Source organism: Aquarana catesbeiana, linkage group LG06 (genome assembly GCF_042186555.1).
Source record: "Aquarana catesbeiana isolate 2022-GZ linkage group LG06, ASM4218655v1, whole genome shotgun sequence".
Lineage (NCBI taxonomy): Eukaryota > Metazoa > Chordata > Amphibia > Anura > Ranidae > Aquarana > Aquarana catesbeiana.
Window position 1 is genome coordinate 293,135,728 of NC_133329.1, and position 21,782 is coordinate 293,157,509.

Here is a 21,782-nt window from a genome sequence, read left to right on the forward strand (position 1 = left end):
ATGAAGAGATAAAAAAAGTGAATGGATGGAGAAAAAAAGAAAAAAAGAAAAAAAAAAAATGTGAATGGATGAAGAGATAAAAAAGTGAATGGATGAAGAAAAAAAAAAATTGTGAATGGATGAAGAGATAAAAAAGTGAATGGATGAAGAAAAAAAAAAAATTGTGAATGGATGAAGAGATAAAAAAAGTGAATAGATGAGAAAAAAAAATTGTGAATGGATGAAAAAATAAAAGTGAATGGATGAGAAAAAAAAAAATTGTGAATGGATAAAGAGATAAAAAAAGTGAATGGATGAAAAAAAAAAATTGAAAAATAACAAAAATGAAAAACATGTATACAAAAGAAGGGAAGAAAGGAAAGGAAGCACAGGGCCCAAAGCATCACCTATGAGTTGTCAATGAACGCATTCAACTCAATATCAACATTTAGGCCTAAAGGTCTGAGGGAACAGATCTTATAAATCCACTCCATCTCGAGTTTAGAGATGGCCCGTCTTTTAGATCCCCCTCTCCATGGGAGTTTGAGTTTATCAATGCCCATGAACAAAGTGCCGCTAGGGTCTTTTTTGTGTTTGTCTAAATAATGTTTGGAGACTGGGTGGCCCAAAAAACCCCTTCTAATATTTCCAATATGTTCCCCCAGTCTAACTTTTAATGATCGGACCGTGCGGCCCACATAGTGGAGCCCACAAGGGCAAGTGAGTAGGTAAACCACATGGGTGGTTGAACATGTGATAAAAGATTTAATATGGAAATTAAGCGGGGAATTATTGGTAATGAATTGACACACCTTTCTCTCCGTTAAAGCATGCCTGATAGACCCTGCCAAGGAGGGGGTCCAACACGGAGGGTAAGAGTCCACCTTTATCACTTTCTTACTTATTGGAGTCACCGCCAGTGGATTTGCACCATCCTGCACATCTCTCTCCCTTGTCAATCCACTCATAGGGGGATTAGTTGCTGCTGAGCTGTATAGTGGATGGAAGCTTTTTTTCACTGATGAACTTTTTATATTTGAACCCATGGACTGAGTTTGTTTGATTTTCAGATTTTCACGCTATTAATATCATTGTATTTCACATGTACACATTTTTTGTTTCTTCTTTTTATTTGAGTTTTTATGTTTTGCACTTATATATTTTTACCACTCATGGAGTCATTTACTTGCTCTCAGTAGATTGTGGTTTTTACTACTACCCACATGTATTCACATCTATGTGTGTATTTTCATATAATTAGCGCACTTTATTTATTTTTTATTTTTCATGGTATACACAGATATTGGTGTATTTTGTGTGCAGCTTTTACCTTTGACCTTTTTTGCTCTGCAGCGCAGTTTTTCTTTTTATTTTTGAACATTTCAAAAATACAAGGTCAAATTAAAATTAACAAGGGACACCAACACCAATCAATCTCCTTGAGGTTAAAAAATATAAGATAATAATAGTGTTGTGGTAACTTGACACACAAAACGACAAAAAAAAATTATGGAGATCACTAGAAAAAAAAACATTAAAATTTTTTTTTTTAAATCGGGAGATCTTGATAAAAAAAAAAAAGCAGATCACTATAAAAAAAAAAAAAAATTCTAAACATTATTCTGGACATCTGGCAAAAAAACCCCAGATGAGAAATAATAAAGAAATCAGTTTGTCAGAACTCTGTGTGAATATCAGCAGCAAAACAACTTCTTTATTCTAGCATAATAAACAAGAAGAGAGTGCGCTGCATTAAAAGATTAAAAAATTTGCAGCGTGACGAATGTGCTATATCCATTACCAACGCTAGTTTTACCAGACCGAGCGCTTCCGTATCGTACTTGATTCAGAGCATGCGCGGAATTTTGTGCATCGGAATTGTCTACACATGCTCGGAATTCACAACAGATTTTGTTGTCGAAAAATTTGAGATCCAGCTCTCAAACATCTGTTGTCAGAAATTCCGACAGCAAATGTCTGATGGAGCCTACACACGGTCGGAACTTCCGACAACAAGCTCACATCAAACATTTGTTGTCGGAAATTCCAATTGTGTGTACGCGGCATTACACATTTGGAATTTAGCATATAGAAAATACAACATCTCCTCCCATCTTGGCCAAATGACTCTGATCATGGGGAATCCAGAGTTCCCACCAGGGATACAGTGCAAATGTTTTTTACAATGGCAAGATTCAAGACCCTCTCCCATCCAACACGCCATTGGTCCTAACGGAGTCAAAGTCCTATGAGAGAATACAACATCTTCTTTGCCCCACCGTGAACAGTGGTTTTATTATTTTCAATCTATGACAAACTCACAACGATGGGACAGCTTCATAGGGACCTAACCCCATTGGAGGACTTATGCCTCTTCGAAACGGATTACCCTGACATAATTTTAAAACTTTATAGCATCCTTCTCTCGGGTGCTTTCCCCAGTCTTCCTTTCTATGTCCAAGATTGGGAGCGGGAACTGGATAACTCGCCTCCTCCAGAAGATTGGAATAAAGCCTGTCTCGAGGGTGGGGGCAGGAGGCGGAGCCTAGCAGAGCAGACATGCATTGTTAGAGCTCCACACCGCTGAGGAGAGAAGAGAAGGACAAAGCGGAGCCTGCAGGCTCAAAAGGTATCCATTTGAACATTTTTGCCCCAGGGAACAAACTGTGAAAGTTTGGGCAGGAAATATGGTACTGGGAGGAAACCGTGGCAGAAATAAAAATCACCTCACAAAGAGCTCACAGGCACTCACTGCAGCTGAAGCAGCTCCAGTCACCTCACAAGATACAGCATCAGGGCGCTCTCACAGACAAAAAATGTCACAGCAAGACTCTCCATTTGAGTCAGATACAGAACAAATCCTCTCACAAACTTCTCCACAAGCCTCCTCAGTATCCCCAGTAATATTATTACAATTTGAAAAGATGCTTCATAAGGCTTTAAAACAAACCTCAGACCAAATAACAAAAAGCCTAACCAAAGAAATAAGAGAGCTGGGAAACCGCACCGCAGCCTTAGAAATAAAAATGGATGAAATTGAAATTACAACCCAAGAAAATATAACAGAATTGGAACAATTAAAAAAAGAGAATTTAATACTTCAAACTAAGCTCGAAGATTACGAAAATAGAGCCAGACGTTCAAACTTGCGCATAAGGGGAATACCTGAAACTGTGACAGACCTGTAATCTACTATTACTGCTCTATTACAAGAACTAAAGCCAGATATCCCTATTGAACGTTTAGAACTAGACAGAGTACACAGAGCCCTCACAGCCAAAAAGAAAGATGGACCCCCACGTGATATAATCACAAAATTTCATTATTACAGAACGAAAGAACAAATACTAATTGCTGCAAGAGAAAAAAAAGAACTTAATTTTCAAGGACACAATTATCAAATTTTTGCTGACCTATCCCAACTTACTATTACTAAAAGACAATCCATGAAACCCCAACTATTGGAACTGCAACGCCACAACATTACGTATCAATGGGGCTTCCCCTTTTCAGTCAGATTTAACTACCAAGGTACAATTTACAGAAGCAGATCAGCAGATGAACTACAACAAACACTTTTAAAATTAAATCTGACAGAACCCACAAGCAGCAACACTCCCACATGCAGAAGAATGGCGTCATCTTCACCTTCAGGCAGCACCCAGAAAATTTCAGAACAAAATGGGAATCATCATTCTCACAAAAGAGGCCGTTATGCCACATCATCCATGGACCAAGAAGATTCAATGGACTGACATCCTAATTCCTGATATCTCTTCATTTATTATACTAAGAGATGGTTCTCTATAAAAAACCTATATTTATAACTGAATGTAACTGATAGTCACACACTGTATGGGATCATGTTACATTCCAGTTATATTTCTTATTACTTCTGATTCATATAGCCTTAGAATATATAAGTGAAATAAGGAAATTCTTGTTCAGTTATATATTATCAGGTAATAACAATAGATTTATTACTTTTTAGGACAAATATGTTCAATAATCCAGAAGTAATGGAAGCTTTTTCTTTCTTTTCTTAAAACAAATATATTATTACCTAACTAGTTCCTAGAATTATGTTTTTGTTTATTCTAATCTGAAGCAATACAACCTCAATTTTATGAGTTAACATATCTAAACAGTTACATATGAATAAAATATGTAATTGTTTACTCTAAAAGGGTTAAAATCCCAAAATAATTCAAACTATCTTCATCAATACCAAAGTTATTAACAGTACCTTTCTAACTGAATTATTTAGCCTAGGGCAAGACTAACCATATACAACCACCCTGGAATAAATAATTTCAACAAAAACTATATTCTGCACTCCAATTAATGAAACATCATTTTGATGTCTTTTGACATAGCACTTCTCTCCTGTAAGCGGAAGATCCCTGTACCCCCATTAGCCCTCCTCATTCTCCCAACCATATTATGTGGGAGTGTGACGAAGGCACTTATTCCCCTGAGAGAGATATTTATTCTCTTTCACGGGTAAATTGTGATTACTTGCAAAAAATAATTTATACAATGTATCATCTAATCTCATATGTTTTTTGTTTAATCTTTACTCCAGAATTCACTGGTTTCTTTTCTATCTATTCATCTCTTCAGTCCACACAGGTTGATCTGCGCAGTCAGCTCTGCATAACAAAAAGTAAGTCAAAACTATTTGATCTGTTGCCATGGCACCACTGAATATACTTTCCCTGAATGTTCAGGGAATAAATGTCCCTCAAAAAAGGACCAAAGCCTTCCGTACTTTCCATAACAAGAAGGCTCACATAGTATGCCTCCAAGAAACACACTTCACCAAAGATTCTACTCCAAAATATATTTCTCCTTTTTATCAACAAATTTACACGGCTTCTGCCTGTACCAAGCAAAGGGGAACTCTAATTGCATTTCACCGATCCACACCATTCACCTTATCATCAGAAATTAAAGACCCAGAAGGTAGATACCTGATACTCATGGGTTATATAATGGATACAGCAATCACGGTGATTTCCTACTACGCTCCTAACAAACAACCTACACCATTCCTCTCACATATATTACAAGTGATTAATACACACAAAATAGGAACAGTGATAATGTGTGGGGATTCAAACCAAGTCCTCCTCCCATTTCTAGATAAATCACCTTTTACACCATCCAAAATAACCTCTAGATTACCTTTTTCTCAACTTCTTTCCAAATACAATCTAGTAGATTCATGGAGAGAAAGTAACCCAATGAAAAAGAAATTCACTTATTTCTCGCACCCTCATCAAACCTTCACCAGAATAGATCATATTTTTCTAACAATAGGAATGATACCAGAAATTATTGCATCAGATATAATTCCGATTCCGTGGTCTGACCATAATGCAGTATACACTACTATAGCCTCAGCCATACCAAAAGCGCATGACCCAACGTAGTACTTACCGGACATAATGCTCAAACACCCACTACATCAGATGGCCATTGAACAAGCTTTAAAGGAATACATATCAATTAATAATACAACAGACATCTCCCCAATAACACTGTGGGAAGCTCATAAGCCTGTCTTGCGTGGTACAATACAAAGACAAATGGCACTATTTAAACGGGAACGCAAAAATCTAGCAAAAAAACTAGAACTCAATTTTAATGCAGCCTACATATCATTTCAAGATAATCCATCTCAGAGTACAAAATCTCATCTGGAAAAATCTAGATTGGAATACGATCTATTTCTCACTGAGTCAGTTGATAAATCCCTCAAACGCTCCAAACACAATTTCTACATGAATACAAACAAACCAGGTACATATTTGGCTCGGGCATTAAATTCAACTAACAAATCTTTCAAACCAATACGTTTGAAATTATCAAAAAATGTTTACACTTGTAATCCAGTTAAAATAGTCCATAAATTTCACTCACATCTCACAACTTTATACAAGACAAACAATGAATTTAATCCTACAGAAGCTGAATCCTTCTTCTCAAAAATAACCTTACCTGAGTTATCTCAGAATCAAAAAAGCAGTTTGGATGAGCCTATAACTATAGATGAAGTTGCTAACGCCATAAAAGACCTAAAACTTAACAAAAGACCAGGCCCAGACGGCTACTCGGCTTTATACTATAAAACATTCTCAGAAATACTCTCTCCCATTCTCACTGAAACTTTTAACAAACTTCTAGATGGACATTCTTTTCGGCAAGAAACACTAATGGCAATTGTTTGTATGATCCCAAAACCCCTTTCTGATGATACTTCCTGTGTGAATTATCGGCCTATCTCTCTGTTAAACCTCGATATTAAATTATTAGCAAAAATAATAGCAAAACGCCTCAATAGCATTATAGGAAAATTAATACATAGAGATCAAGTAGGCTTCATGCCAAATAGACAGGCAGGCGATAATATACGCAGGGCAGTGTTATTGGCACATATTGCTAAAAAACGGAAAATCCCTTTATGTTTTCTATCTCTCGATATTAAGAGGGCATTTGACACAGTATCCTGGCAATATATGCAATATTCATTACAAAAATGGGGTTTTGGACCCCACTTTTTAACATGGATCAAAGCATTATATAATAAACCCAAAGCCTATATAAAATATGCTGGATACAAATCTGAAGCCTTTAATATCGAAAGAGGTACCCGACAGGGTTGCCCATTATCTCCCTTATTATTTGCCCTTATACTCGAACCCATGGCCCAATACATCAGAACAAACCAAACTATAACTGGCATTGAAGTAGGAGGTATTACACACAAATTATGTATATTTGCAGACGATATATTACTTTTTCTATCATCACCACAGGTCTCTGGTCCTAACTTAATACCAGCTCTTGATGGATTTGCAGCCCTATCCGGCCTTATGATTAATCCTAAGAAATGCCTAGTGCTTAATATTTCACTCACAAACATGGAATTGATCCCGGCTAGGGCTGCACTCCCATTCACATGGGCAGAAAAATCAATCCCATATCTTGGAATTCATTTAACAGCATCTCATTCTGACTTATTCTCAACCAATTATCCTCCTGTATTAAGACAGATCACAAATCTAATAAAACAATGGTCGCAACTTCCTTTATCCTGGATAGGGAAGATTAATGCAATCAAAATGACTATTCTACCCAAATTGCTTTATCTATTCAGAGTCCTCCCTATTCCAATTCCTTCCTATTTTTTGAGAATAGTACAAAAAAGAGCAACTTCGTTTATATGGGGCTCTTCTAAACCACGTATACCTATACACACACTACATCTTCCCAAAAATAAAGGAGGCCTGGGATACCCTAATTTTACTAACTACTACAGAGCAGCACATTTGGCCAGTCTGTCCAAATACCATGCAAAACAGGAAATCCCATTATGGGTATTTATAGAGGCTTCAGAAAATGACCCTCTATTAATATCAAATTTATTATGGCTTGATCCTAAAGACCGCTTTAAAATTCATAATCCCATAACTAAACACTTCTTATCTCTCTGGGATAAACTAAAAACCAAATATCAGTTACAATCTCCACACAATCCTCTCCTTTCTTTTATCAGAAATCCGGCCTTTTATCCGGCATGGATCTACCCAAATTCTTTTAAAGCTTGGACAACATCAGGCATTCAGACACTAAATGACTTCATAGCATCTAAATCATTCCTTTCATTCCCATCGCTTAGAGAAAAATATGATCTACCAAACTCTGAGATATTTAGATATCTCCAAATCAAAAATTTCTATACACCATTCCTAAAGGGGGATACACCATTATCCCAATTATCCATTTTTGAATCAATCTGTACAAAAGATCCATTTGCTAAAGGTACAATTTCATCACTTTATAATCAATTATATGGAATAGCAAATCTTAATAGACCCTCTTACGTTCAGAGGTGGGAGGAGGACCTGGGACGAACTTTAGAAGACACGGACTGGTCTAATATATGGCTCACATCTAAGTCATCTTCACCCAACATCTTGGCACTAGAGACAAATTATAAAGTCCTAACTCGCTGGTACCTTGTACCCGCTAGAGTGGCAAAATATTCACCTAATACCTCAATTCTTTGTTTTCGAGGATGCCCAGAAATAGGCACATATTTACACATATGGTGGACGTGCCCAGTAATCCAAACCTTCTGGAAGGAAGTCTTCATGATTGCATCTAAAATATTTTAAAAAATAATACAACCAGATCCATATTTAACTTTACTTAATCTAAAACCGGAATGGTTAACACTCTCTCAATTCAAACTTATGATCCAACTAATAACGGCTGCAAAACAAACAGTGGCCAAGGCATGGAAATCTCCTACATTGGTACTAGCAGAAACAATTCACAGAATGAATAATACAATGTCCCATGCTAAGATGGTAGCCATCGATCAAAATCAAATTCCAAAATTTGAAAAACTTTGGCATCCTTGGGTAAAACAACAGTTCCTGTCAAATTTCAATGACTCTGTCCTGTTGCCATGGTAACAGATTAAATGACTTACAGAGACACCCATTCTAAGGCTTCAAAGAGAACTAAAAAGAATAATAAACTGACGAGCGGGACAACCTTGTGGACCATACCTCTACCTTTCAACCCTTTTTCTTCTTTCTCTTTCCTTTTCTCCACCTTACGATTAAAGCTCATTATCAGAACTTATTTGACCTATATACACTCTACTTGTAAACAATATGTATAGTAGGTATAAATCATTTAAATACCTACAAAAGTAACTAAGGAAATGATATATATCTTTAATTTAGGTTTACGTGAACCCAATGTTAAATATTTGAAATTTCATGATATTTACCTATATAAACCCTACTGTAAAACAATGAGCTTACTTTATAGATCCTTGTAAACTTACTTTATGTATATTTATGTATCTTTATAACATTGTATACTCAATAAACTTCTTTTGACAAGGAATAAAGCCTGTCTCTTTACTTTAAAACGAACTATAGCTTCACAAGCACAGAAGAGACATTTCAAAATCCTGACCAGGTGGTACAGCACTCTGGGCCATGTTGCACAAAATTATTCCATCAATTACAGACCGATGCTGGAGATGCAGAGATTCGGGTGGTTCGCATCTTCACTTATGGTGGTCTGGTTCCAATATCAGACCATTTTGGAAAGTCTATTTTTCAGTTGGCCACCTAATCAAGGTCGGAACATGGGTAAAAACACTGGAGGTGGCTCTTCTGTCCATGAGACCAGGGTCCATTAAAAAATTAATTTAATTAAAATGCCTTGATTCTTAGATATTGGAAATCAACCACTATCACTACGGTTAGGGGGTGGTTGAATTGAACATCATTATGAGGGTGGAGGAGCTACTTGCTGATGCTAATGAAAGCTTCATGAACTTCCAGGATTTGTGGTTTGTTTGGATCGACTTTTGCTACCTCCCCTTCACTCCTACCTTTCCTTGGCTAATAATGAGTGACTTCAATTCAGTCTCTCGTCTAGCTTGGCCACACTTCCCTTCGGGAACACCTCCCCTGTCTTCTCCTCTCCCTCCCTCTTTCCCTCTCCTTCTCTTTCATCTCTCTCTTCAACTTTTCCTTTTCTATAAGTGGCCTCTCACCATAGATTTACACCTATCATCTGCAGGTTTGCCATATTATTGATGTTACACATCCCTCTCGAAGTGCCCAGTGAACATTACGGTGTCTGCCCCGGCTCTCTGTTGACCAGCTTTCTCTCCACTCCATATTATTACTCAGCTTGTGGTGGCTTGAGTCAGCCACCTGCAGGGTCTGCACTATATTTTTGTATTTCTTTTATGAATTATCATCATGTTATATTACTGAATCTATGGATGATTATCATTCATTTCTATTCTTACATGGATAAAGAAGTTGTTAATGTATTACTGTCTCCGTGCTACAAAACTAATAAAACTTTATTCTTGAAAAAAAAAAAAAAATAGTGTATGTATTTGATGCGAGCATACAGAGTTTTGCCCTAATTCTTGGGTGACCCTGAAAAATTGTATACTCACCATGGCTGTCAAATAAAGCCGCCCTTGCAATTCTCTCAACAACTTCTTTATTTCTGGCTTCTGAAATGTTCAGTAGACAGGCCGCTAAAGACATTCCAACTTTTCTTGATGCCATTCTCTTATTCTACAAGGCAAAGGGGATTTTATTGGTCCATATTCTCTCTCAATTCACTACTAAAAAAGACAATTGTTGTGTTGTATTATATTTGAACCCATTGCATCTTACCAGTACTTGGATATGGCGGATGTATAAGTTTTATTTTTTCTATAATTTTTCCTTTATTTTCACCTGGTCATCCCGCCAGTGACATACTTCCTTTCCTAGGGAGACACTGCTCACTTACCGTACTGTATCTATGGAGGAATAGCTTAGACACTCTAGGGTGTTCACTCCTGATTTGGACTACAGTACCACTTCCCCTCTCTATAACATGAGAGGGTGCCCTGTAGTTCACAGAGGTGAACTGGGAAGGGCTGATAACACTGTTTGAATTTTCATTGAAGCACAGGAAGAGTTTACAGGAAGTTAGGAGCTCACTGGATTTCTGGCAGGATCAACAGAAATCTGCTTTTTGCACATATTGAACAGATATATCAAAACACTTTCAAAGCTATATTAAAACAGACACAATGGACCCCATTCATGCCAAAATACAGCTAAAAATTGACAAATCTGTTTTGGATTCTGTTTTTTTTTTTTGCACGCCTCTGCTATTGTGCCTCACTCCCTCCTTCCATAACACAGATTAAACATAGAGGATAGAAAAGTTGGGGGGGGGTTGAGTGACAACACGGGGGGGGGGTTTGTTGTCACGGGAAACAAACCGCAGCTTCAAAGGCTAAAAGCACATGAAAAGCAATAAGGTACCGCAGCACCAGGATTTCTTTGCCATTTCTAACGCAATTAACATGTAGGAGGGTCAACAATTTCTTTAACCCCTTCAGCCCCGGAAGAATTTACCCCCTTCCTGACCGGGCCATCTTTTGCGATACAGCACTGCGTCGCTTTAACTGACAATTGCGCAGTCGTGCAATGCTGTACCCAAACAAAATTGATGTATAAATAGCCACTGATTACTGTATAAATGTCACTGGCAGGGAAGGGGTTAACACTAGGGGACGATCAAGGGGTTAAATGTGCTCCCTCACTGTGTGGGGGGGTGGCACTGACTGGGGGAGGAGACCGATCGGTGTTCCTATATACTGTGAACACACGTTCTGTCCCCTCTCCCCTGACAGAACGTGGAGCTGTGTGTTTACACACACAGCTCCACGTTCCTGCTCTGTCAGGAGCGATCGCGGGTGCCCAGCGGACATCGCGCACGAGCATCGGCTCGACAGTGACGGGAAGCGGAGGGCGTCATATGACGCCCGCCCAGGATGGGAGATCCCATCTGCGGATGTCATTTTAATATACGCCGGGAATGAAGTAGTTAAGGCATGTTATTTACCTGCAAATTCCTGCACTGTGTAGACCTCAAAAAGGCCTAAAGCCAGTTATAGAGGGATCGATATATTGCTCGATTCCCCCAACAACACTGGCTCCCTCTGAGCCATTCTGTTCTCCCGGCAGAGGGAGCCTTCCCCGCCACAAGAACAGTGATTACTGCTAGCGACTATAATAGCAGCTAGTGATAATCATATGTAAAATCCGTCAGGCTGCTTGTACCGAAGTTGATCAATCAACTTGGGTACATTCAACCTGCCCATACATGGTTTGAATCTCAGCCGGTCCCTGTTGAATCGGCTGAGATTTAAACTGTCTATGGCTGGCTTAAGACTGTTGCTGGATGCTACCATCTTGGATGTGATGTCATCAGCCCCAGAGCTGTCACTCGAGTTACACTCGAGTTAGTGTTCCCATTTTCTCCACATCCAGCAGCTACTAAAAGCCTTTGTAGGGAGTTAAGGGGTGGGGCGAAGAAGCTGGGTCAGCATAGAGAATAATTAGACACTCCCAGAAGAGGAGAGGGCTATGGTGTTCAAGGAGGGAGAGTGCTGAGCTGTGGAATGGACTAGACAAATTTTCTAGAAAGTTCAAAGGCACATTGCATTGCACATTGACTAATAAGTCATTTTTGGAAAAGAAAAATACTGCAAGTAAGCATGTAAAATAAAACAAATGGCAACCACTCTAACCTATAACTGGCTTTCGCAGCAAGAAGCACATGGAAGGGCAACAAATGTCAAAAACAAACAAAAGTTTCCAGCTTACTTACCAGCCAGCCTGCAACAACCCGAATCAACCCTGTTTAACAGTTTACGTTAAAACCAAGGGGTTTCGTTTTTACACATTTGTAAATACATGTGTAGTGCCCTCTAGTGCGCTACTAGTGTGAGAGCAGAAAATTGTTATTCTGACTCATGTTTAAAAAATGTGAGAGTCTTAATCTGGGTCAGGGTTACTAGAGTTCAGGGCTGGATGACTCATGCAGGCAGCTCTCTGGTGCTTCTTCCTGGTTCTGGAAAATTGGAGAACATTCTGGAAGCTGGAGGTTTGTTCTGCATATTTAGGGGAGCTTAGCCAATACCCAGGTGGTAGGCTTGGCAGGGGACTAAGTGAGTCCTTAAATACGAATGAGTCATGCCAGTGAGGGGAGTCGGGTGGAAGATGGAGATGGAGTGCTGCGGGAATTGTCGATGGCCCTTGAGGCGAACCCCCTAGTTTGGGGGGGGATGATCCACCTTGGGCGGAGGCTTAGGTGCTTACCTGGGATGATCCTGACAACAGGAGAAGCCTGGAAGGAGTCTTCCCTGAGAGGCAGCAGGAGCAAGGTGGACAGTGTAAGTACTACAGCATGGTCAGAGACTTTCAAGTGGAGAAACTGCCACACATAGCAGATCTCTCTGGAAGATGGCAGTGTGCTTGAATCTTCCCTAACCTTGCCCTGGGAGATCTCCGGAGCAGTCAGTTGGGTAGACTGGTGAAGAGAGTCAGTCGGGTAGACTGATGAACAGTCAGCCAGCTGGGCTGGTGGAGAAGCAGCCAGGTGGCCTAGCATTTCCTGCAATGATAGAGCTTTGACCAGTGTCTACAAGGGAGTTGGAGGTGCTCCAAGATGCAGTTAACACATTTTGCTACTTCCTAAAGGCAATGAAAGTTCCTAGTTCGTAAGGGGCTGTTGCTTTTCTAACAGAGACTACCAAAAGAGGAATCAATCAAAGCTGTACAGAGTAAAGGAGAAGAATCAATGCGAGTTGTACACAGGGAGGAAAGAAGATAAAAAGCTAGTGCAACATACAAAATAAACAGAGGAATAACCATACACATAATACAATAAACAGCCCTGTAGATGGTAACAATGATACCTGTGGGCGCATAAATCAATTAAAATACTTAAAAATGATCAAATTCTATACAATTCATTGGGATGGCACAGCTACAATGAAGGGAAGGGGGGGGGGGGGGGTCCATTCAAAGTGTGACAGCGCTGAAAGCTGAAAATTGTCCTGGGCAGGAAGGGGGGAATGTGCCCAGTATTGTAAACCTAGTTACACCACTTTTACCTACAGGTAAGCCTATAAAAAGGCTTACCTGTAGGTACTGGAAATATCTCCTAAACCTGCATGGTTTAGGAGAGATGTAACATATACGCTTGCACCGACATCATCGGCGCTTGAGCACTGAAGAAAGGGCACAATTCTAATTTCTAAAGGGCCCATGCTGTGACCGTCGTGTGGGAGTGACGTCATGCAACTCCGGTCAGTCACAGACCCAGAGTCAACAGCCCTGGAAGGAAGAGGGGTGAAGATAGATGCGGCCACCAGCAGGAACATTGCGGGCTTCGTTTGCAGGTAAGTGGCACATAATGGGCTAGTATGTGATGCGTACTAGCCCATTATGCTTTTACTTTGCAGGGAACAAAAGAGGAAGTAAAACCCATCAGGGTTTGCTTCCTCTTTAAGGGCTGATTCATACCAGCAGGCACACATTATGCAATACACAACGCTTCCCACTGTCCAACTCTATGCATCGGAGCCTGTCACAATGCAGTGCAGTGAGTTGCAAAACAATGGGTACGATCGCAAACTGTCATATTTAGATCAGCCATATATGGTTCGAATCTCGGTCGGTTCAGCAGGAACCAGATTCGAACTATTAATGGGTAGGCTGAATGTACCAAGTTGATCAGTCGATCAACTTGGGCACAACCAGCCTGTCGTGTTTGCCTCTGATTATTGCAAGCGACTGCTATAGCCAATAGCAATAAACACTGTCTTCTCCCAGCGGAGACAGCTCTCCTTGCCCGTCCCCCTTGCCGGGAGCAGACAATAGCTCGGCAGAAGGGATTCTCCTGTCCACACTGTCTGTGCTAATGGGAGAATCATGTGAACTTCTTTCCTGCAACCGTGGAAATTCTCACCGTGTATGGCCTGCCTTATTTTCAGCACATACAAGCACAGCTTGTTGGTGTGAACTGAAACAATAGGACATAAGGCAAATTACTTGTGCTGGGACTGCTTAGGGCTATGTTGCCAAAATGCATATGATGTGAATAGGCCCTTAGGCTTTAAAAATGAAAACAGAAACATTTTCATACAAAGAGGGAAAAAAAGGAATAAAGCGTGGAGAAAAAAAAAGTCTAGCTAAGGAGACCTTGGAGAGGAAGGCGTGAAATAGGGTAGTTAGTGATAATTCATTAATCAGGAGTTAAGAAAAGACTTTAAATTGGAACTTCACTCTCTCAATTAACATTGACTATTTTTAATCCTCATGCTGCTAGCATAAGTAAACAGATAGTTAGGTATATCATATTTACTTGCTGTAAACATTTTTTTTACATTTATTCAGTTACTTCCTGGTTTCCATGCCTAGGCAAATTATGTCATACATCTCAGGAGTCTTCAGAAGGGGAGGAGGGGCTTTTTCAGCTAAGAACACCCTCTGCATGCTTGAGCTAAGGGTAGGCGGATTCCAGAAAGTAAATGCTACATGAATCATCTGCCCTTACTCAAGATGACCACAGCCATAAATGCTGGGGTATGTTTTTGTTAGAAAAGTTTTAAATGTTTATTGTGTGACTATTAGAAAAACAAACTGAGACTGATTTTTAAGATTTAAGACTTCTGAGCAAGTTGTTGTATTAACTTGCTGTATCATTTGTTTTAACTAACTCCATAGTATGTTGTAGGATGTTTAGGCTTAACCATATATGGTAGAACAGACTGTACAGGAAACGCTAATTAGCCAATAAAGTACGTACCATTTTGTACCAGGCAGGCTAACTGTGTTTCCTCAGCCAATAGAAGCGTTATAGCTACAGTGGGGATGGAAAGTATTCAGACCCTCTTAAATTTTTCACTCTCTGTTATATTGCAGCCATTTGCTAAAATCATTTAAGTTATTTTTTTTTCCTCATTAATGTACACACAGCACTCCATATTGACAGAAAAACACAGAATTGTTGACATTTTTGCAGATGGCAAAAGACGGCTACAGCGCAGACGCTAATTGCCGGGAGGCCGTCCATGGACGTCCTCCTGTTTACTTCCGCGACCGTGTCCCTTGGACAAAGCCAGTCACAGATCGCTGTAAACGGCCAATCACAGTGGCCGTTTACAGAGCGATCGGGGCTTCCAATGAGAGATGATCTCAAGTGTAAACACATGAGATCATCTCTCATTGCTGGCTCTCTCTCCTCACACAGAGACAGTGTGTGAGGAGAGAGAGGATCTGTGCTAAATCATGGGTGTCAACCTTTATGTAAAAACACAGTAGAAACACACATCAGAGCCCAACAGTGCCCATACAGTGCCACAGTGCTCATTACTGTTGGTGTCACATTGCCATCTGTCATCAGTGCCATCTGTCAGTGTCACCTGCCACATCAGTGCCACCTGTCAGTGTCACCTGCCATATCAGTTGCCACCTGTCAGTGTCACCTGCCACATCAGTTGCCACCTGTCAGAGTCACCTGCCACATCAGTTGCCACCTGTCAGAGTCACCTGCCACATCAGTGCCACATGTCATCAGTGCCACATCAGTGCCACGTGTCATCAGTGCCACATATCAGTGTCATCTATCAGTGCCACGTATTAGTGCCATCTGTCACCAGTGCCATCTGCCATTGTCACGTGTCATCAGTGCCACGTATCAGTGCCATGTATCAGTGCCATATGTCAGTGCCATCTGTCATCAGTGCCACCTGTCATCAGTGCCATCTGTCAGTGTCACCTGCCACATCAGTGTCACCTGTAAGTGTCACCTACCACATCAGTGTCACGTGTCATCAGTGCCACATATCAGTGCCATTTGTCATCACTAAGAATGTCACAAAGATTATTTCAGCCGAGGAGGCATACAATATTCTTGTGGCCGACGAGAGCACAGGGAGCTCTCCGCTTCGGATTCCTCCTCATATTCAGAGTTTGACGTGGACTACGAGCCTGTCCTAAGCAGTGATACACTGACAGCCTCAGAGGAGGAGGATGATAGTCCGCCCACCAGACGAAGGCGTACTGGTAAGGTGCCATCCACCAGCACCGCAATGCCATCCACCAGCACCGCAGTGCCTCGGCAAAGGCCATGTACCAGTAGGGTGTCACCTAAGTCCCAAAGGGTTAGGTCCCATGCCAGCCTTCCCTATTCCCTTCAGAACCCCTTATGGCTTCCTCCTAATTCAGGAGAAGCTATCATTCCCCCTTTCACTGCCCAGCCAGGAGTCCAGGTGGACACAGAAAATTTTTCTTCAATACATTATTTCAATCTTATTTTTACTGAGGACATGCTTGCATCAATTGTGGCCCAGTGCAACCTATATGCCCAACAATTTATAGCAAGTAACCCAGCGTCCTATTATGCCCGTCCCTACGAGTGGAGAGCCCAGTGGAGGAGTTTAAAATATTTTGGGCCTCACATTCTGTATGGGACTAACCAACAAAAATGTATTACGTTCCTATTGGTCTACCCTCCCCATCCACCACATACCCATCTTTTCCTCAGTAATGCCCAGGACCAGATATCTCATGATTATGAGATTCCTACACTACAATGATAATACCCAGTGCCCTCCCCGAAATGACCCAAATTTTGACAAGCTTTATAAAATTCGGCCACTACTAAAATATTTTTCTGATATCTTCCCCCGGTTGTTTACCCCAGACCAACACATATGCGTGGATGAGTCCCTTGTCAAATTTACTGGCAGGTTGGGCATAAAACAATTTATTCCCATCAAAAAGGGCACGCTATGGGGTGAAAATGTATAAATTGTGCGACCGAGCTACAGGGTATACCTATGCCTTCATGGTATACGAAGGGAAGAACACCCAGCTACATCCCCCTAATTGCCCAGAATACATTGGATTGAGTGGGAAAGTCGTTTGGAAACTCATAAATCCACTCCTAGAGAAAGGCTACCATTTGTATATGGACAATTTTTACACTAGTTTGCCCCTGTTCCGCAACCTTCACAGAAAGAAGACTCCAGCATGTGGTACCGTAAGGAAGAACCGCAAGGGCTTTCCTCAAAGCCTCGTCAACAAGAAGCTAAGAAGAGGGGAGACAGCGACTTTACGGAATGAGGAAACTCTGGCTGTGAAGTGGAGGGACAGAAGGGATGTCTACGTGCTTTCATCAATCCACAATAATACCATCATGGAGATAACCAGGAGGAATGGCCAAATCCAAAAGCCAACATGTATCCACGAATACAACATGTTTATGGGGGGTGATTTCAACGACCAGATGCTCAAACCCTACCTTGCCACGAGACGAACATACCAGTGGTATAAAAAAGTTTCAATTTATTTGTTTAATTTGGCCATATACAACAGCTACGTTATTTATCACAAATCCACTGCAAGCCCCAAATCCTTCCTTGGCTACCAGGAGGAAATCACCACTGCCCTTGTATTCCCAAACGGCCCACCAGAAACTATTCGATCCGATGTGATTAGCAGACTCTCCGAGCGCCACTTTCCCGAAAAAATCCCTCCCAGACCAACAGGCCAAAAACGGCAGAAAAAATGCCGGGTGTGCACCAGAGGAGTGAGAAGAGACACCACTTTTTATTGTCGCCAATGTCCTTCCCAACCAGGCCTCTGCATAGTTGACTGTTTCCGCCATTACCATACTTCACTAAATTATTAGTGAAGTATGGTAAACATAACCCTCACTTCCTGCCATTTACCTTCACACCCCTTATGCCTCTACTTGCTCTGTAACTGACCATGGCTTGTTATTCGGCCACACTTCTGCCTACCGATTCTGTACATACCTCTGCCTGATCTGGAACTGACCCTGGACTGTTTGACCTTTCTTTTTGCCTGCCTCTTGGACTGATCTTGTGCCCTGCCACTGAACTAGTGGGATTCATAACACAGGGGTCTCACATATGTGAGGGGCTCCAGAATTGTTTTTCTGGATGAAGAAAACATTTTTTTTTGTTTTCTCATTCCTAGATTAGGGTATGGAGACTTGGAGGCTTCAAAGAGCTTTGGGTGGGAGAAGCCTCTACCCCTGTCCCCATTCTGTCCTGAACGAGGCCCTACTTCTGCCTGCTGCCTGTAGAACCTATGCCATCATGCCTCTGCCTGTCGCATGAACTGACCACACCACATGGATGGACCATGTTCCTGCCTACTACCAGGATCAATATTTTGGCACTGCTGACAATCTCTGCCTGCACTGACCCTGGACTGTATATGGACAGTATCCCTGCCTGCTGCCTGTACTGACTATGGACAGTGTTCCTGCCTGTTGCCTGGACAATTGTGTTCGCTTTTGCTGACCAAGTCCCTGCCTGCTGCCTGGACCAGTGCTATGCTCCTGTGGACAACTGTGCTACTAAAACCACAGGTAATCTTTTTTTTTACCCTTTGCTCAGCAGAATGTATTTTGGGGTGTAATTCTTGGTATGTGCATGCTATGTGTCCCTAGAACACCTGACGGTGTTCCTTGTATGTGGCCAGGCTGTGTAAAAGTCTCACACATGTGGTATCGCCATACTCAGGAGGAGTAGCAGAATTTATTTTGGGGTGTCATTTTTGCTATGTACATGCTATGTGTTGGAAATATCTTAAAAAATGGACAACTTTGTGTAAAAAAAAAAATGCGTTTTCATTTTTTTTCCATATTTTCCAAAAACTTCTGGAAAAAAATGAACTGTTCAAAAGACTCATTATGCCTCGTAGATTATACGTTGGGGTGTTTGCTTTCCAAAATGGGGTCATTTTGTGGGTGTTTCCATTGTCCAGGTGCTCCAGGGCCTTCAAAAGTATAATAGGTGGTTGAGAAATGAGATGTGTAACTTATGCTCCTAGAATGCCTGAAGGTGCTATTTCAATGTTGGGCCTCTGTATGTGGCCAGGCTGTGTAAAAGTCTCACACATGTGGCATCACCATACTCAGGAGGAGTAGCAGAATGTATTTTGGGGCGTCATTTGTGGTATACACATGCCATGTGAGAGAAATAACCTATTACAATGACAATGTTGTGGGAGGGGAAAAAAAAAATCTTCATTTTGCAAAGAATTGTGGGAAAAAATGACAACATCAAAAACCTCACAATGCATATTACTAAATACCTTGGAATGTCTACTTTCAAAAAAGGGGTCATTTGTGGGGGTATTTGTACTGCCCTGACTTGTTTGGGTCACAAGAAATGAGATAGGCCACCAGTACATCAGGTGTAATCAATTTTTTATGATTTGTACCACAACTTGTAGACCCTATAACTTTCACACAGACCAAATAATATCCACTAATTTTGGTTATTTTCACCAAAGATATGTAGCAGTATAAATTGTGGCCAAAATTTATGAAGAAAAATTAATAATTTGCAAAATTTTATCACAGAAACTAAGAAAAATGCGTTTTTTTTTTTCTAAATTTTCAGTCTTTTTTCATTTATAGCGCAAAAAATAAAAACCCAGAGGTGATCAAATACCACCAAAAGAAAGCTCTATTTGTATGCAAAAAAGGACAAAAAATTAATTTGGGTACAGTATTACATGACTGAGTAATTATAAATCAAAGGTGTGAAAATTGCGCCAACTCAGAGATATGTGTAGTGAAGCAGCCAACACAACAAACTGACTGTAGTAAGTGCATAAAAGTGATAATAGGGTGTGGCGCTAACAAGTGACAAAGTGCGTGTTATTTGGTCGAAATAACAGTGATAATAAAAAGGAGGTATCACATTCTGAGTTGTGTACCTATTTGTGTTAGTGATACTTATTATGGAAGGATAAAGTATCCATATACAGCACCATCAAAAAACACAAAAGTAAATAAAATATATAATATGGAGGCTTTAAGAAGCAATAAAGAGTGGGTATACACAAATATATGTAGGTGGTGAATGGTATATCCTAGACCTATGTATCAGTTACGTATAAATGGTGTATATAGGAAAACTCATTCTAGCAGTGACACAAAAAATACAATGTGATAGATATACATAGATATACTTCTGCTGGGGTAGCAGAAGTCTTTGAGGACGAAACGCGTCGGGTTCTTATGGCTATACCCTACCATCACACACTGCGCTGAATTTTACATTATTTTATATTGTCTTTGCCGTTTTTGAGCCAAGTTTTTACTGCCCATTTAAAAAAAAAAATCTTTTGGAAAAGAATTTTGCTATCAATAAACGCTATACCGTTTTTTAAAAAAAAGGATTCACACTATGTGGAAGTCTTTCTTTCCCTTTGTTTGCTTGTCTATGCGATGGGTCGCTGAGGAAGTGATCGCCTGTTGACCGCAGCGGAGTACTGGAGGCACCGGATCCTGGTTTGGCACTTGCAGAGAGATACCATCTGACGACATCTGATGAGATTTTATACAAGACCACCACACGGATTGCCGTACCATACCGCTTGACGGTTAAAGCTCGTTTGACTCACCGCCAAGGGCCTGTGAGTCCACCTTGTCTGGTAAGGGCATTCTTTTGCTAATCCCTTTGGGTTGATACCATCATAATAAGTGAAGAATCCATTTCCAATTAAGGATCATTTTAAACAGCTCACATCTACCCTACATTAAGACTGCTTGCTTTTGGACTGCCATTGGATTGATTGCAAGCACCCCTTTTATTTATCATTAGTTTCCAGTATTCATATATACTCACCTTTTATGGACTTATGTGCTTTGGTTTTGTCCTGGCTTTGTCCTGATGAACATAATCTGTGTTAAGTCAAACACATAGCACATTTTGTTATTTTTTATATCTATCACATTGTATTTTTTTGTGTCATTCCTAGAATGAGTTTTCCTATATACACCATTTATACGTAACTGATACATAGGTCTAGGATATACCATTCACCACCTACATATATTTGTGTATACCCACTCTTTATTGCTTCTTAAAGCCTCCATATTATATATTTTATTTACTATTGTGTTTTTTGATGGTGCTGTATATGGATACTTTATCCTTCCATAATAAGTATCACTAAGACAAATAGGTACACACTGGACTCAAATGAAGGTGTAGAACTATCTCAAGGATGATCAGAAGAAATGGACAGCACCTGAGTTAAATGTACGAGTATCACAGCAAAGGTTCTGAATACTTAGGACCATGTGATATTTCAGTTTTTCTTTTTTAACCACTTGACAACTGGGCACTTAAACCCCCCTCGTGACCAGACCAATTTTCATCTTTCAGTGCTCTCACACTTTGAATGACAATTACTCAGTCATTGTATAAAAGTGATAATAGGGTGTGGCGCTAACAAGTGACAAAGTGCGTGTTATTTGGTCGAAATAACAGTAATAATAAAAAGGAGGTATCACATTCTGAGGTGTGTACCTATTTGTGTTAGTGATACTTATTATGGAAGGATAAA

The 21,782-nt window shown here is 40.4% G+C and overlaps 1 protein-coding gene across 2 annotated transcripts in view; it reads right to left on the minus strand.

Moving 5' to 3' along the window:
- FTCDNL1 (formiminotransferase cyclodeaminase N-terminal like) overlaps window positions 1–21,782 on the minus strand; it is a 107,674-nt gene that overhangs the window by 80,193 nt on the left and 5,699 nt on the right. For both annotated transcript variants that reach the window (XM_073633450.1, XM_073633451.1), the window contains one exon: window positions 9,986–10,109. In XM_073633450.1, the coding sequence (XP_073489551.1) occupies window positions 9,986–10,100 (115 nt within the window). In that variant the 5' untranslated portion in view covers window positions 10,101–10,109. Of the gene's footprint in view, window positions 1–9,985; window positions 10,110–21,782 lie in introns of those variants that run through there.